Source organism: Nanorana parkeri, unplaced genomic scaffold (genome assembly GCF_000935625.1).
Source record: "Nanorana parkeri isolate BGI_ZX_2015 unplaced genomic scaffold, ASM93562v1 scaffold1654, whole genome shotgun sequence".
NCBI classification, from domain to species: domain Eukaryota; kingdom Metazoa; phylum Chordata; class Amphibia; order Anura; family Dicroglossidae; genus Nanorana; species Nanorana parkeri.
Genome location: NW_017307922.1, coordinates 150,670 through 169,300, shown reverse-complemented (window position 1 = coordinate 169,300; position 18,631 = coordinate 150,670). Strand labels below are relative to the sequence as shown.

Below are 18,631 nucleotides of genomic sequence, written 5' to 3'. Positions count from 1 at the left end.
AAGGTTCTGGCTCAGAATGCAGGATATGACTCACAGGAGACGCTGGTAAAACTTCAGACCGAATATGCTGAAACAGGTCAACTCATTGGTGTAGACTTGAACACAGGTAATGTTTGTTCATATCGTTGCACTGTTACACCATTAACAGTGTTAGGAAAAGTGCACCCACTTGAACGTTTGTCTTTTAACTGGCCTTGCCTGCATTTTCCTCTTTTAAAATGATTCTATAATGTGTTTTTGTCCAGTTTTAAGTGATAGTTTAGAATCCTATTTGATATAATTGAATTGTCTTTATCAAATCTTTAAAAAATGAACATTGCAGGATTCTCTGTTAAATGCTATGTGTAACTAATGCTTGGCTTTCTAACAAAAACCCATAGCAGATCTATATTCTTTTATGTTAATATGCTAGGTGCCTGGCTGACATGCTCAGCCTCTTGCTTTAAACTTTGAATCGCATGTATGGGAAGTGAGATTTCCTTATTTTGTGGACATTTCCTTCCACTTCCTGTGGTGCATATATGGGTGAAATCTCCCCCATTTGAGGCATATATAGCAGTAAAATCTGACCGTTATTCAAACTAGGGATGTCCCGATGCCACTTTTTCAAGACCAGGTACTTGCTGATACCAATTACCGATACTTTTTCATAAAGGGAAGTGACATTTTTTCTAAAACAATAGACTGATGATTGTAGGGCAGTTTCTCACCAGGGCTGCGTGCAGGGGTCCAGTGGGAAGAATGACCTTTGCATTAGTGGTTGTTCCCGGAACTAGCCAGGCATCATCCAGCAGGAGGTTAATCAGCAGCAGCTCATGCACCCCCACGCAACCGCTAGAGGAACCCTGGTTGAGAATGACAGACCTAGGCTGTTCTCCTGCATAAGGTACAAATAGATTCTATACAGCATTCAATAGTAACACACCAAATGCTGTTCGCTCCAGCGCAGTAGCTGCTGGAACGCACTGCAATCCCTCACAAAACTTCCCCCTGCGTTCTGTGGCGGTGCATTCAATTCAATGGCACCGCTTCCAGCCCGCCCACAGTGATCAGATGCTTGGCAAAACTTTGCCTGCGTTTCGTTCCACTGCAAATGCATAAAATGCTGCTTGCTCTATTTGCGTTTGCAGTGGAACCGAACGCAGGCAAAGGTTTGCCACGCGTCTGATCTCAATGTGGGGAGGGGGGGACGCAAAACGCAGGGGGAAATTTTGTGAGGGGTTGCGGTGCGTTCCAGCAGCTACCGCTCTGGATCGCACAGCATTTGGCGTGGACAAGCCCTAAGTGCGCCAACTGCAATGCCCCCCTTTTGGTGTTTGTGCCATACACAGGTAAACAATAAGCTTGTCACTCGCAGTAGACACTCTCATACACCCAATACAGGATCTATCTCGCTGCTCTCGCTCTTCCCCGGCACTTCCGTACTGTCTTGACCATTGGAGTTCTTGTAATATTTGAATGTGTTACTATGTTGCACAGAGAACACACCAGTGTGCAGTGTGCTGCTACGCACCCTTGGTCTCATTTCTGTGCTATATAAAATCTGTTCTTTTTCCTCTGCTTTGGAAGATGTTGTTCTTCTAAATGTATTCAGAAGAACAGTGTAAAAATGTATTGGGAATTTACAGTTGTTCTGCAAGTGATAATATAAATGGATTTGCTCCTTTAAACTTTAATGTGAAATGCCCAAGGTAACCTTACTAAGGTGCAGGTATGTTATGAACTGATTGAGGCTATAATTTATGTCCAGGACATTTTGGGTTAATTTGAAGACTTGGCTGCCCATACACTTATCCATTTATTTATTTTTTTTAATTCAACCCACTGACTGAATTAAAAAATGGACCTGATTCCTCCAACACAAACAGCGTGTCGATTGAGGAATCCCGCTGTTTGCGTTGTATTCTAACAGGTGCCTTTTGGCACCTGTCAGAATACCTGATCAGAGTGGGCTTCTCATTGCCTGCCAGCTCTGATCAATTAAACTTTCCAGCCAACTCCTTTTGATCAGCTGATCGAGGAATGCTGGCTGAAATGGACAACAGCCCCACTGCAAGGGTTAAAAATGTTGCCCGGAGTTTAACTTTTAGGCATGTGTGGGCAACTCCAGCTGTGCTTTAACTACAAATCTCAACATGCCTGTAACTGTCAGTCTTGCAATGCCTCATGGGACTTGTAGTTCCACAACAGCTGGAGGGCCAGAGTTTCCCACCCCTGTTTTAAGGTGTACCAACAGCAAAAACTTTTTCTTCGGTTAGAAAGACATAACTATTAGATGTTCTAACTCTTTCTCATTATACCTTGAAGTTTAAAAATGTGTTCTTCTCTTTTAAGGTGAACCAATGGTTTCTTCAGAAGCAGGAGTTTGGGACAATTACAGCGTTAAGAAGCAGCTTCTTCATTCTTGGTAATTATGATCTTTCTAAATGTACTCCTCCTTCCCCTTTTGAGAAGATCTGAATGTGTGTGTTGCATAAACATTTTGAAACATATATTTCCAAATAATTTTGTTCTAGCTCATTGCTATCATCAACATTAAAATGGTTGTAAACTTTGGTACGAAATGGGTAATGGTATGCAAGTATACATTTGCAACTTAGCTGGCTGTAATAGTCATGTTAATATACATATGAAGCTGCAGCTTTTTCACAACATATATGCCACATTTGTAAAGCTTTTCTCCAAAACCCATAGTACAAGACTGATGTACAAATGGTATATAAACATGTTTGTGAATGATTGGAAAGAACCTGTCTGTTCTAACCTAGAATAACTGTTCTTTTTCAGCACTGTAATCGCAAGTAATATCCTTTTGGTGGATGAGATTATGAGAGCGGGGATGTCATCTCTGAAAGGCTGAATTTAGAATCTTTATTTCCACCTTTGACGATGGATTAATATGCTTATTCCAGGCATCCTGCCGCAGTTCGGGTTGATTTGCATAGCCTGTGGTTTCAGAAATCTCATGTCACTTAAAACTGTAAAACAATAGCACCTATTGAAATTCATTTCATCTAACCTTCAAATTTTATTTATTTCATTTTTTTATGGCACTGAAGTATACAACTTGGCCCCTCCCAGTCTTTGTACTGAATTAAAAAAAATGCAATCTCACCTGTGGTTTTGTTTCAATACATTGACTGTATTATTTTTTACAAAGTCCCAAAAAGAATTGGCTGCTGGTGTCAGGATGGTAGCTGACTTGCCGGTTTGTTTTGGGGGTCACGAGGTTACCTTACGTCAGCAGCAGCAGCAGAAGGCTTATGTCATACATTGGCAGCAGCAGGGCCCTTGCAGCAGACAGCAGCTGAAGTCTGTTTACATGTGTAAAGCTGATTTTATTGGAAGCGATTTAGGCGGCAGTAAAGCCATCCGCTAATTTGCATCGGTTCTGATATGTAATAATAGAAGATGCACTGCACTTGAAGGTCACAATAGACCTCTACCTATGTGAAACTAAATTGTGAACTGTGAGATACCCCACTTAAATAGAAGTACAACTCTGACTGTGCAAAACAGCTAATGTGATACGCCAGTTGATATCAAAATGCAATGTGCTTGATATGTGCAAAAACTGAACATTCAAATTCATCCGATAAATACATAAACGTTACATCAGTCCAGAAACAATACTAGTCCACTTCCAGTGATAGTGAATAGTGCAATCCCAAAAATATTCATTAATCACATAAATACAGATAGTCCAAATGGCAATCAGAACAACTTGCATCAATCTTCTGTGCCGTGTGCCACCGTGCTTAATCAGTTCAACTTTCGTGGATAGATGAGAAAAAGATCTCCACTTCCTCCAGATGAAATCGTTAGTGACGAAACGCATGGATAGGTGGGCACATGCTGACGTCATGTCCAAAGAGCAGTGGAGAGAGATTCTATATGGACAGATGGAAGGGAGTTTCTTATGAGATCGTTTTTTTTTTTTTTGTGTGTTTTTGTTTCTTCTTAATCTGTTTTCAATTTGAGGTTTTTAAATTTACTTCACAATGAGGTTTTAATGTGGCTCCTCTTGAGTGATTTGAGGAGATCAGCAGGTAATCTCTGGATTATGCTGGGCACACACCTTACAACCCTAAGTCTTGCGAGGGTTGTAAGGTACTTTAAAAAAAAACGTACGATCTGCCCATCTTGGACAGGCAGATCGTACTTGCGATGATCGCAAGCCGCGCCGTCCTGAGGTGCGGGCTTCTGATGACCGCAATGCCGAACGGGCTCTGTGCGCTTGCGCACACCGGCCTGTCCGGCTTTTATCTTACGAACATGCTACACACCCGCCGAACATCGTGCGATGCTCGGCGGGTTTTCGAACATGTTCGTGAGTTTAAAGTCGTGCGATCTTACAGTAGTAGAGGTCGCACGGCTTCCACACACCTTACGATAATCGTACGATCGCGGGATTTCCCGCGATTATCGTAAGGCGTGTGTGCACCCTTGGTGTCAGAATTACAAGTGATGAAGAGATATTGAGAGGCAAGAGTTATCAGCTGGAAAGCAGATACTGACCATAAGAGGTCATTAAGATCTGGTGAGTGCGGATCTTTGTCTTGTCTATCCACAAAGGGTGAACTGATTAAGCACATGGCACAGAAGATTGATGCAAGTTGTTCTGATAGCTGTTTTGGACTATCTGTATTTATGTTTATTCATATTTTTGTCATTGCACATTTCACTGCTATCACTGGAAGTGAACTAGTATTGCTTCTGGACTGATGTAAAGTTTATGTATTTATTGGGGGCGGATTTGAATGTTCAATATTTGAACTTATCAAGCACATTGTATTTTGCTATATTAACTGGTGCATCACAGTTGTTTTGCAAAGTCAGAGTTGCACTTAGTTACAGTGGTGTATCTCACAGGTCAGTGCAGTGCATCGTATTAATCTTCAAAGGTCTGATATATCACACACTTTTAGCACAGCAACTCATTAGGTGGGTTATTTTTTTTATTTTTTTAATTCCATGTTGCAGATCCCTTTTTTAATACTGGTATGCAAATCCTCCACACTATATGATCCCAGAAGCAATAATGATTTCCAGTTTCTGAGCTGTTGTTTCCAAGAAGCTGATCAAACACAATCTAATAGACCCCTATTGACTCCGTAAAGGACATGTCACCACTAAAGTGCTATCACATAGGGGGCTATATGATGGCAAAAATTTAAGTTAAAAAAAGAATGTAAAACCACTCCAAACGTACTCTGCACCCACATATGAAAACTGATTGTGCCACATGTTGGGTATTGCCACACACCAGAGTGTGAGCAGTAATTTTAGGGCCATTCATTAACCCTAAACGGATGACCTGTAAAAGCTTAAAGTGTCACCTATAGACAATTTGGGGTACAGTTGCTTTTCTCATTTCACAGGTTCACACTATTTTTAAGCTTGACTTGTTTGGTATCTATTTTTTTATTTTTATTTTTTTATCTAAGGTTGTTTCTGTGCGCTAAAATTAACAAGTTTTTTTTTTTTTTTTACTGCCAATTTGGCTTTGATACAAAGCTGCAGTAATATGCAATATAAACAATTGTAACTGCCACCATTTTATTCTACAAGGTCTCTGCTTTCAGGAAATATATATATATATATATATACACACACACACAGGTGAAACTCAGAAAATTAGAATATCGTGCAAAAGTTCATTTATTTCACTAATGCAACGCAGCCGTCTACCAGGAGATTTTGGAGCACTTCATGCTTCCTTCCGCAGACGAGCTATATGGGGATGCTGACTTCATTTTCCAGCAGGACTTGGCACCTGCCCACACTGCCAAAAATTTTCTGAGATTGTGGATTGGGGTTTTCATGAGCTGTAAGCCATAATCATCACAATTATGACAAATCACGGCTTGAACTATCTTGCTTTGCATGTAATGAGTCTATCTCATATATTACTTTCACCTTTTAAGTTGCATTAGTGAAATAAATGAACTTTGCACGATATTCTAATTTTTCGAGTTTCACCTGTATATAATTCTGTGATTTACCACATAGCTGCAAATTCCTATGTCACTGCAGTAGCACAGTTGGTCAGTTCTAGTTTCTTCACATTCACTTAGGCCTTGTTCACACCAAATGCAGAGCAGATCCGGTCAGGTTTCTGCACGTGCAGTGGGTTGTACCGCGTTTTGGGCTGTTTTTGGTTAAGTTTAACATGGGCTTTCAGGCACTTGCACGTGTTTTTGATGCGTTCCAGAGCAGGTAAAATAGGGCTTGCTGCAGTTTTTTCACCTGCTCTGGATCTGCACGCTGCGATGTGAACTGGAGCTCAAAATACCATAGGAATACATTGGACGCAGTTTTCATCCAGTCTGCACCTGCTCTGGATCTGCTCCGCGCTTGGTGTGAACAAGCCCTTAAAGTAATCATTCCTATTTTCTACTCTTGGGTCAGCTACTTTAATTCATATAATGCAGAGAGGCCCCAAGTGGTCATCTTGTTACTGTACCACTATGCTCACCTCACATTTTTCACAGCAATGTGTTCAGCTAAGGGAAGCACAAAATGTAATGAACACAATACATTGCCTTCTGCAGTACTTTTCAAACCTAATTCCTGAAGTTCTCTAAAATAATAATCTGCTGTGATGCATATCCAGTCATATAATACAATAAACAAGAGCACTTATTGGCAGGCTGAAATAAAGCAAGAACCTTCTATTTGCATTAAAACTGTCTATACATCTGTAGCAATACAGTGTAGTTGTTCCCATTATTCCTATACATACTCAGGCCACTAAGGTCAATGCAAATTAGCATCAAGCACTTCTGAAAGTAACAGATTCCTCCATCTACGCTAAACTGTGTGGATGGAGGAATCTCCCGCTGGGCCAAGCTTCTGTATCTTGCTAGTCAGCCCCGCTGGCTGTCAAAATACTTGAACAATGCCAGCATCCAATCAGATTGTTCAGGTATTTTGAAAGCCAGAGGGGCAGACTAGCAAGATACTGAGGCTTGGCCCAGTGGGAGATTCCTCCATCTTTCCCATTATTCCTATACATACTCAGGCCACTAAGGTCAATGCAAATTAGCATCAAGCACTTCTGAAAGTAACAGATTCCTCCATCTACGCTAAACTGTGTGGATGGAGGAATCTCCCGCTGGGCCAAGCTTCTGTATCTTGCTAGTCAGCCCCGCTGGCTGTCAAAATACTTGAACAATGCCAGCATCCAATCAGATTGTTCAGGTATTTTGAAAGCCAGAGGGGCAGACTAGCAAGATACTGAGGCTTGGCCCAGTGGGAGATTCCTCCATCCACACAGTTTAGCGTAGATGGAGGAATCTGTTGCACTTTTTCCATCTGGCCATAGAAAACCTGCAGATAAAATATAGGTGTAAGGCCAGCTGAAGCCTTCCTGGTTTAGTGTAGAATTATTCTTGCCTAACAAGTGTCTCGTTCACAACTGTGCCAAAATACTTAGTGCTGTGCAGCATGATGCACACGCTATCCCAAAAGAGCTTTAAAATTGTACTCTAAAGGAAAACTGCTGCCAGGCTGGAAGATTACTAAAGAACTGTTTGAGTCTGCTAAAATAAGCCAGCATACTTTGCTGTATATGGTGAGGTGGTGTGTAATGCACTGCACAGTGGATAGCGGTGTTCAGTGAAAAAGAACTTTGAGACCATTTCATCTTCTGATGGTACACCGTAACACAAGAAAGCTGGCTCTGTACCATTTTTTTTTTCTCAATGCAGTGCACCAAAAAACACAGTTCACTCCTGTGCATTGCCATTTAAAAAGGCATGTTCCATTGTTATACAACGTTGTAATATGTAAGAATGGGCACTTAAGGTCAAGGTGCTGATTGTTATAAATCAGGGGTAGGCAATCTCAGCACTTGCTGTGGTGAAACTACAAATCCTGCCATGCCTGTGGTTGGCATGTTTTGCAATGCACAACATCTGGGTGTCAAGTTTGCCTAACCCCGGTATAAGATGTATTCACATTGACTCATTTGAAGGTTCTTATTGAATCCATGTTCTTTCTGGCTTACTGTACAATGGGAACAGAATACAGCAGAAACTATAAGAGATTCAGAAACCAAGTAAGAATATATTTGTATGAGCTAGCACTTCCCACTTTCAGTAATTCAGTACAGGTTATTTTATCTATAATCATTTGTTGCTGAGCTGTGGGAGACCTCAGGATGAGAGTCCCCCTCCATGTTATTTGGGTTGGATAATCCAAGATCTTGGGTCTGGATTTCAAATATCTGAAATGTTTTTCTATTTTAGTGTTTTCCGTATAGTGTAGTATATATTGGAGTGTCTGAGTACCAGTATAAATAGGCACTTTCATATTAAATCATCGTCCTAAGATTGGTTCCAGCCTCTTCCTTCTGCTGTTCACATACCACCTCATATCTTCTAACAAACATTTCCCTTTACTCTGCGTTCCCTTTGCTGATATATTTTAATTTTCTTGTGAGCAAGTTCTAGTTTCTTTTCAAGTTCCCAGATTTTTTTCTTGATTGCAGCAGGGCTTGGAAGGCAGTAGCCATGATCATAGTGCGTTGTTTGTTTTTGGTTGTCTGCAGGGCACAGCGATGGAGGCTGCTGATCTAGTTTGGTAGCGGCAGCTTTCTTTACAAGAGTGATCTGTAGGCAAAAAAAAAAATCAGCAAATCAGACATGAGTGAGCTCTGATTATTCAGTAATAGTCACTGTATAACAAACGGCATGCCATTAGAAACTGTAAGACCCTTTGATCGGGGAATATGCTGCAAAGCCCATCCTTAAAGTGTTCATATGATCAGTGCGTGTGTGCCCTTCCCCCAACAAAATGGGTAAAATGAAACTTGGTGACACTAAACTCAGGAGTTAAACCTTAAAAATGCAAACAAGTAGCTTAACTAGTAACAATACTGGATCTTATTGGGTATCGCTGGAGGGTGGCTACTTTTGTTCCCCATGGTCCCTATGTGTGTTGTACAGTAGTCACCGCTCCAAGATCGCTCCCGTAATGGATTACAATCTCAGTACAATTTAGTAAACTAAAGATGAGATTGTAGTCCTTCATAGCAGTAAGGGTGGAGCGGTGGTTACTTTACAACACACACGGGGACCATGGAGAACAAAAGTAGCCACCCTCCAGAAGGAAGGACAGTGTCGGCACCAATTCAGAAATGATTTGAGGATCTACAGCCGAGTGATACACAAATAAGATACATTTTTTATTATTAGGCTTTCACTCGAGTGGTTTGATTGGGTCCACCTGTCAATTGTTCAGGCTGACCTGATCAGCGGCCCAGTGCTAGTCTCAGCTGCCGAGTTTAAACATACGGGCGTCTGGTTACTCTGAACTCCAGCCAGGTCCAGAAAAACAGTGTTCTGTTTCGCCGGAACATAGGGAACCTGATGTAAACAGACACATGTCCGTTTACATCTAGTTTCCTCACAGACCAACATGGGATCTTGCAGTTTGTTAAAACTGGATGGACACTGATGTCACAATGGCTACGTCTGATCCGTTCTGCACTGTTCATGGATCCCCTCCTGATCAGCCTGCCTGTAAGGGGCCTTAGGGTACTAGAATGCATTTTTAAGCTTTGTTTGAATGAGTTTAGTGTTGTTTTAAGTCAGCTGTGTCTCTATCGAAGTAATGGCTGAATAAGCAGAAGAACTGATGATTCTGAAAAATGATTCTTGCCCGACTTGCAGTATGCTGAGAAAATGATCTACACCTTCTCTGACTTTCCTGATCTCTAAACTTGTTTCAGATTATTAACAAAAAGTACTGAGTGTGTCAAGACATGCCACCAGCCAACTCGCATTTTCCGATTACTAGTAGCGGCCCTTTTTACTTGAACTTGGTCTGGTTCTGTGAGAGTACTTGATGTAAGTCCTCGTTAGGCCCTGTAAACTGATTAGTGTATAGCGCCAAGAATGTTTTATTACCAGCCCCAGACCTATTAAATATAGTATATGCAATATCTATTGCTAGTAGGGTTGCACAGATACCAAGTACAGTACTCGGTACAAGTACGAGTACATGTACCGATACTTTTGAGCTCCAAGACTACACTAGAGAAAAGTTCAAAAATTAGGAGGCCGCTGTCATTTGTAAGGAGCACACGGAGCTCCTGGGATTTGTACATCTCTGTTTTAATGTACGATTTTGTTTTTATAAATATAAATAAAGTGATGCACAGATACCAGTTTTGCGAGTACTGGTACTTGCCGAGTACTTACAAGTACGAGTACTGATATATTTTTGTTTATTGTCATTTGACAGTTTTTCTAAAACAATATCGACTAATGATTTCAGGACAGTGGTGGAGCGCCAGAGCCAGGTCCTAGCTGCAACCGCTTCAACCTTGGTAAATCTCATGAAAATGCCGATATGTGTGTGTGTATATATATATATATTACTTTTATTTAGCCCCATCCTGCCTATACACTTTTTTGGGGGAGCATGTGCCTTAGAGTTAATGGAGCACAGCAGATGCAGTTCTCCATTCACTGTATATTGCTTGGAGTAGTGATTAACGCTAGTACAATAATCTCAAGTAATCCGTTGATGCAGAGGTTTATGGAATGTCTGTATAAAAAAACAAAGTGCTTCATGAAAGAACGTAACACATCTGTAACTCAGTCCTAAACTGTCACAGCAGAAAGATAATCCATTTGGGAAAACTGGTTGGCCTGCACATACCCTGCTCTATCTGGAACAGTTGTCGTACACCTACCCCAATATCAGGAAATGTGTTTCTGTATTTTTTGTTTGTTGTCCTGACCATAAAGAAAATCTAATCAAAAACTTCCCTTGCAGAAGACCTTTTCCTATCTGAAGTTATATTGCACTTATACTTGGATTTAAAGCATCCACAGATTGTTGGCATTATGAGGCTAAAACAGGCACTAAATGTGACCCATACTGACTTTTAAAACAGGGGTGTGTGATAATCTTTGGGGGTTAAGCATGTAGACTTTGTTTCGCGCTATGCTATGATAAACTGTAAAGTATATCTTGTTGGGCACCAATGGTGGAGTAACCACAGGAGGCAACAGAAAATGGGACTTGTGCACTCTCAAATATTGGACAGGATGGTAAACCATTCCCTATGCTTTGAGTGTAGTAGAAGTAGGCCTGCATCTAGGTGCTGTTCCTCCTGTAATCTTTGCTACACTGTGTTTTCTTTCGCCAATGATGGTACAAGTTCCTCTGTCAGCCAAGGTGTTAAAAAAAAAAAAACATTTTACATTTATCAGTGCTGGGACAAAGTTCTTTGGCACCCAAGGTGAAAATGCCACGTGCACCCCCAGAGCCCCATTGATTACACAGTCTGATCTGATGTGCTGTGCTGTGCTGTGCTGTGCTGTGCAAGTGCAGGGGATGATTGGCAAGGGCAAAGCCACCAGAGGGTCCCGCCATAGCCTCTGCTGGATTGTCCATGGAACAACCTGTTTACAAAAGATTGTTTGCAGACAAAACAACCAATATGGCCAGCATAACACTACAAACCAAATTAAGGGGAACCAGAATTCATCATTTGTGATCTGCTGCCCAGGGGAATTAGCACTTACATAAACAAGGAACTTGATGCATCCCAATTCCTGCGACTGCAGTTCATTACACTCCTCTCTGCCTGCAATGTATGTTCTAGCCTAACTTTAAAGAACTCCAAGCAACATTTTAGCATTAACCCTTGCAGTGGGGCTACCAAGGGTTAGGTGCTTGTTCTGGTTTAGAGAGGAAAATAAAGTTATACCCACCTGGTCCTCTGAGCCAGCCAGCTGTCACACCGCTCCCACCTGCCTGTCTCCTATGCTCCAGAGATGGTATGTCCCTAGGCGTCCTCACATCCTATACACTGTGCATAGAACATGATGACTCACAAGACCGCTGAAGAGGAAGGGGGAGAGGCTGGAAAGACCAGTCTAAGGCTGGCCATACACCTGTCAATTTCTTTTGTTCAACCCGCAAGCTGAACAAAAGAAATTGACACGATTCCTCCATCAACACAAACAGCGTATCGATTGAGGAATCGCCGCAGTTTGCATTGCATTCTGACCGGTGCCTCAGGCACAGGTCAGAATACCCGATCAGTGGCTAGCTCATTAGCTGCCAGCTCTGATCGCACAAAGTTTGCCAGCAGGCTTGTTTGATCAGCTGATCAAGGAATGTCGGCTGAAAGGAAGCCGACAGCCCCACACACTGTGCAAATTTCCGCCGGTACATTACAAAATGGCCGAAATGAGCAAGTCGGCTATGAGGATCCGGCGAGTAAAAGTTTATTTTCCTCCCTAGACTAAAACGAGCAGTTAACTGTTGCAGTGTTGGTGTAGCCCCACTTCAAGGGATAAGAATTTTGCCTGAAGTTCTTCTTTAAGAACATTATTTTTCAGTTATATTTTCTACAAGCAACATGGGCCATGTAAAAATTGGGAAATAACGTAGATCTGGCTCAGGATGCAATTGTAGCGGGATACTTACTTTTTCCAGCATGTGGTCGGGATAGATAAATATGGTCGGTATAGTGTTGGCTCTCAAACGGACAGTCTGACCTGTTCTGTCAAAACATGTCTCTTCAAAATGTTTGGAACACAAAAATGTGTGCAGGCTTGGGATGAAATGTTCTCTGTTGAGGAGGCTCAGCCATAGTTTTCGTCTCTCAGGGTTTGAAGGAAATCTGACATAAATAAATGACAGGTTGACAGTAAAGAGAATGTTGTTACAAGGTCATTCCGTACAAATGTGGGTGATTGAAGGGTTATGTATAGTCTTGACTATTTTTTTTTTATAGATACACGGTACGTGTAGAAGAGATGAGCTTTATAAAAAGATTGTAATAGGCTCAATTCACAAAGCTTTAAATGAGCATAAGTATCTTTTCAAGTCATGTGACTCATTTTCAAATCTCATTGGATTAGGCTGAAAGTAACTTTTCAAATATAAGGGACTTTATCTTGGTGTTTGAGCTTTGTGAATGGAGCCTAATGTGTGTTATAAGAGATAAAGCTGACCTCTGGGGAAATGAAACCTTCTTTGCAGTGGGGCTCTCACTAGGGTTCTCCCAGAAGTTTGATCTTTTTAGCAATTTGTAAGGATGATATCCTTTCCATTAGCCACCAATGTAATGGGAGTCCTTCATCCAATGATCACCAGTCTAAGAAGGACCTTCTGTAAAGGAGCATTTTGCTGCCCACAAAGGTAAGGGGGCCACTTCACTGACCACAAAGGTAAGGGGGCCACTTCACTGACTGCAAAGGTAAGGGGGCCACTTCACTGACCGCAAAGGTAAGGGGTCCACTTTACTGACCCCAAAGGTAAGGGGTCCACTTCACTGACCGCAAAGGTAAGGGGTCCACTTCACTGACCCCAAAGGTAAGGGGTCCACTTCACTGACCCCAAAGGTAAGAGGTCCACTTCACTGACCCCAAAGGTAAGGGGTCCACTTCACTGACCACAAAGGTAAGGGGTCCACTTCACTGACCACAAAGGTAAGGGGTCCAATTCATCACTTCACTGACCACAGAGGTAAGGGGGGTCACTTCACTGACCACAGAGGTAAGGGGGGTCACTTCACTGACCACAGAGGTAAGGGGGGTCACTTCACTGACCACAGAGGTAAGGGGGGTCACTTCACTGCCCACAGAGGTAAGAGGGTCACTTCACTGCCCACAGAGGTAAGAGGGTCACTTCACTGCCCACAGAGGTAAGGGGCTCCCTTCAATGCCAAAAAGGGTAAGGGGGGGTCACTTCACCGCCCACAAGGGTAAGGGGGCTACTACGCTGCCCACTGACAGGGTTCCTCCATGTTAAAAATAATAGTTGAGAAAGACTGCACTGAGAATCATCACATGTTACAATCAACTTTACACCTACCTAAACTTTCCAATCAATCTGTATGTAATAAATCAGACTTTTGCACTACAGTAGATTTAACAGAGATTGGACAACTAGATTGTAATGTATGTGGTGAGCTTTAGATGTATTAGATGGGGCTATTTGTTCATTAGAGAAGGGATAGGAAGATGTTTATACACATCAGCAGGCAATACATTCCTTTCATGTAAACCGCAACTATAGTAAAAAAAACTTTAAATCTGATTGGCTTTCATACAAATGATGGGAGAGCCATGTATGTAATACCTACCTATGAAACGTAACGTTACTGTCTCTTTTAGAATTGTTAGAACACCCAACTGCAGCACAAGTGGTGGGCATTGTCCTTACTTTCTAACTGCCTACAGTCCATCACGTAATATCCTTCTGTACGAGCGATGGGACGAGCTGTCGTCCATTTCCAACATGGCCGCTGCTGGCTTCACACGGTCATATGACCAGAGCTGCTGCCCTTGGATCCAGTGACGTCAAATTTTTTAAGGTGGACCGGAGTAATTTGATGCTCCGGTAGGAGAAATGGGTTGTGTAAATTTCACCTCCCACCCGATTACAGCTTGCTCAGCAGGCTGCTCGAGATCATTATAAATAGTTGTGAGCTCAAGCAAGACAGATCAGTGAAGATTGCTTATTGTACAGGAATTCAGCGATAGCAGCAAGTCAAAGGTCTGTGCACATTGGACTTGTGTTGAAAGCACTGCGAGAAGAGCAGACCCAGAAGAGCTGCACAAGCCGGCTGACAGTGTAAGTCATTCATTGATTCATTGCAAGAAACCACCATTCATCCGCAGTGCAAGAGGAGATATTGCAGCAGGAGATCATATATTCTAATCAGACAGCAGTAGAATTGTCTTGTTGTGTGGATGATCATGTGTACATGATGTGTACTGAGCCGGGATCTTGTAGGTGCTGAAGGGAGGGAGCTGATGCAATCATGAGCGGTACAGTCATCATCTGTCAGTCGGAGCTGCACTTGGTATTGGAGCCCCCGACCAATCACATATTAGATCTTTATCATTCCCTGTCTTCCTCCACTAATTATACTGTTCTGTACAACTGACTGCTGGAAACTGGGAATATTACTTCACTTTATTAAACCCAAAAATATAGAATATAACGCTATTATGATGTGATGATGTTGTGTAGGTATATGTTATGCATTGTATACATAAGTCTCTTCTGAGTCTTCATTTAATCAGAATGTATTGATTTACATCTGTTTCCCTTATTTGCATCAGTCTTACACACACACCACACGTTACAATCTGAATGTACAATGTCATTTAGATCTACCAATAACTAAGCAGTGCAAGATCCTGATTGGATATAAATCGATTGGATAGTTTACGGATATCCTCATATTACATCGTTTCAGTAGATCTAAAGTTGACTGTACACAGATTGGGGGCAATTCATCAAAACTGGAACAGTTAACAATGGCAACCAATCAGACTCTTTCTTCAGTTTGTTCAGTTACGCTTTGAAAATGAAATATAGAAGTTGGTTGCCATGGACAGTTCCTTCAGATTCTGTCTGCTCCAGTTTTAGTGAATTGACCTAGTTGCATTTCACATAAAAAAAAAAAAACTGGGGAAATTACTGGAGCAGTTGTCCATAGTAACCAATCAGCTTCTCTGTTTCAATTTCAAAGCTTAACTGAACAAACTAAATGGAGAAGCTGATTGGTGGCCCTGGCAACTGCTCTAGATTTTGTCTGCTCCAGTTTTTAGGAATTCCCCCACATGTATCATAATGTGTTTGGTGAGCTTAGGAGTTTCTAAAGCAACAAACATGCAGTTCTTATAAAAATGACGAAATTGTACTCTATGCAAAGGGCACTTGTTTTATACTAATAGCCACTATCTTAATTTTGGTTGCCTGTCTGCCTGAAATCTTATGTCCGGGTTTCTGCTGCCATGAAACCTGGACACAGCATTCAAAACCTGGACTGTCCGGTTGAATCCTGGACAGGGACAACCCTAGTGGGGAAGGGGGTTGTGGTTCTGGCAATCTGACCGTGTGTCATGTTACACTTTAAATATGGGTGTGATATAAAAAACGGTCAGAAACGTAAACTTGGCTTTAAAGTAATTGGGGGGAATTGATGAAAACTGGAGCAGACAGAATCTGGAGCAGTTACCCACAGTAACCAATCAGCTTGTCTCTTCAGTTTGTTCAGCTAACCTTTGAAAATGAAAGAGAGAAGCTGATTGGTTACTAAGGATAACTGCTCCAGATTCTGTCTGTACCACTTTTGATAAATTCTCCTCCATGTGTGGTGACTGGCCTTTTTTTTAGCCACTTCACAGCGTCAGTCACCACTGGGGGTCATAGAAAACAAATAACATACCCCATTTACAGCACAATGCGGGTGTCATTTTGGGTTCGGTGCAGAACAATGTAGACAAAATGAAAATGAAGCGATGACACTGGAAATAGGGGAAAAATACATGAAAGAAGCTGCACATCAACAGATGAAGAAAATATGCTCACCCGATCCTCAGTCTTGCAGCCGTCAGCACTCATCTCTCTCTTTCCCTCCGCTCCGGCAGTGGAACGTTCCTCGGCGTCCTCGACGTCATGGGTCCTTAGACCGCTGAAGCCCAGGGGAGAAGAGGCTGCTGGGACCGGTTTAGAAGCCAGGTGGGATTTAGGATCAGTTGAGCATATCTTCTTTATTTTAGCCCCGGACCAAAAAGAGCAGTTAACCCTTGCAGCGCAGAACAAGGGTAATTTTCACAATTCCTGCAGGAGTTCCTCTTTAAATCTGGGTACATACTGAGTAATATTCAATCCGTGGGTGGCCTTATCCCCTCAACAGAATTGGATCCACTTTTGCCAAAGAGACCTGCTGGAAAATCATTGTTGTACACAGCAGGAGATTTGTTCATCCATGCTGTTAGTGTGGATGGAGGAATCTGTCCATTTTTTGGATTCCGCCTGTGAGGCTGAACAAAAAAAGGAATATTCCGTGTGTACCCAGCTTCAATGTTGGATTGTGCTTTTTTTTACATTGTTACATGAGATACATTTGTATCCAAGCTGGCAAGATTCTTCAACTGTGGTCACCCTCTGATGAAACAATAAACATATTTGATACCTAGCACGAGTACTTCCTGTATTAGGAAGCCAGGCAGTGCATCATTGCACGCTGCCCGGTTTCCTGATTGGCCAGGAAACGGCTCCATGCTCTCTAGTCATTTGTGATGAGAGAGCATGGAGCAGACTTCCCGGTCAATCAGGAAGCCGGGTAGCGTGCAATGACGAGCTGCCCGGGTTCCCGATTGGTCAGGAAGCTAGCAAATTCCGAACCCGAGCGCCGTGTAATGACTCAGCGCCCGGCATTCTGATTGGCCGGGAAGCTGGCGTCATGCTCCCTCGTCATCTCATGAATCATAATATTAAGAAAGTGACCATAAAGCATTAGTTTGTATTGCTTTAGAAAAAATGTGACCTGTCCCCTTAAAAAAAAGTATCGGTAATTGGTATCTGCGAGTACTTGAGGGGATGTACTTGTATCGGTACTCGTACTCGGTCTTAAAAAAGTGGTATCGGTGCATCCCTAATATATATATACCGTGTTTCCCCGAAAATAAGACACTGTCTTATATTTTTTTTGCCCCCAAAAACTACACTAGTTCTTATTTTCAGGGGATGTCTTATTTTTTTTTAATGTGCAACAACATGTACAACAATCTAAAGTTATTCATGTACAACAATCCAAAGTTATCTGGTATCACTCCGCCTGTCACAGTAACTGGGGCTATAGAGGAATATCGGCTAATGTGGCTCTGCTCCCTCCGCCGACGCCGCAGCCTTGGTTTCAACAGCGCTGGCTTCCTTTGTCACCAGGGACAGTGGTACCAGCGGTGCAGCAGTGGGGACATCAGACAGTGGACAGAGCGGTAAAGTGCCTTCAGGGGGACAGCAGTTGGTGAAGTATGGTACTGGAGTGCTCCCTGTCACTGCGCTGTCTAGAGGGAGTCCCCTGTCATCCCCTTAATACAGTATGTCCCTGCAGGCTGATACCATCTCTCCTGCAAGTTCCCCCTCACATGCTTCCACCAAACTAGGTCTTATTTTCGGGGTAGGTCTTATATTACAGGAATCTTGAAAAATAGTGCTAGGTCTTACTTTCGGGGTAGGTCTTATTTTTGGGGAAACAGGGTATATATATATATCTTTGTTGAAACGCAAACAAGCAAATGTAATTGTTGCATATATCATTTTCAATCTATGATGAATATATGATTTCACACAGTGCCATTGCCATTGGACTGGTAAAGCTGTTGATAGTTTTAAAAATGAACAGAGCAGTTGCTTTGGTTGTTATAATAAATAATAGAATACATGCCTTAAAGATGAACTCCAGACAAATAAAATCTTAGGACAGGTTCACACCATTTTCTGGACCAGATGTGGAACGCACTGGGTTGTGTTTTGCCGCGTTCCCTTTTAGGTCTTGCTGGGGGACCTCTGCAAGACCTACAGGTAGCCAGGACAAGAGCAGCACAATGCTTGCACATAAGAGACATGAACTTACCACAGTTGTTCTTTTCAGAGCTGCTGAAATGACCATAGCCAGGGACAACCTGGGGATCAATGCCTCTCCACTTGTCCATCCTCCTATCATTGTTCTTATATTGCCCATGCTTCGGATCATACAGCTCCGGGCAGGCTTCCACAAGTTCTACAAAGAAGTCAGTGTCCACTTCAGCCATCGTGGTTCCTATCTTCACAGATCTCTCTCTCCACAGAAGCAGGAAGT

The 18,631-nt window shown here is 42.3% G+C and overlaps 2 protein-coding genes across 5 annotated transcripts in view; one reads left to right on the top strand and one right to left on the bottom strand.

The window, feature by feature from the left end:
- The window catches only part of CCT6A (chaperonin containing TCP1 subunit 6A), a 24,450-nt gene extending 14,222 nt beyond the window's left edge, over positions 1-10,228 (top strand). For 3 of the 4 annotated variants that reach the window (XM_018571025.1, XM_018571024.1, XM_018571021.1), the window contains 3 exons: positions 4-106; positions 2,335-2,407; positions 2,788-3,107. In XM_018571025.1, coding sequence (XP_018426527.1) covers positions 4-106; positions 2,335-2,407; positions 2,788-2,860 — 249 coding nt within the window. In that variant the 3' untranslated portion in view covers positions 2,861-3,107. Of the gene's footprint in view, positions 1-3; positions 107-2,334; positions 2,429-2,787; positions 3,108-10,217 lie in introns of those variants that run through there. The other variant, XM_018571023.1, reaches the window with a different exon arrangement.
- LOC108799196 (THAP domain-containing protein 2-like) lies at positions 8,382-14,285 on the bottom strand. Its single transcript, XM_018571027.1, has 3 exons — positions 14,117-14,285; positions 12,454-12,649; positions 8,382-8,615 (listed from the first exon to the last, which is right to left on the bottom strand). Exons 1-3 carry the CDS (start codon positions 14,185-14,187, stop codon positions 8,385-8,387), a joined length of 498 nt encoding a protein of 165 aa, XP_018426529.1. The 5' UTR covers positions 14,188-14,285; the 3' UTR covers positions 8,382-8,384.
- Positions 14,286-18,631: the final 4,346 nt, after the last annotated feature.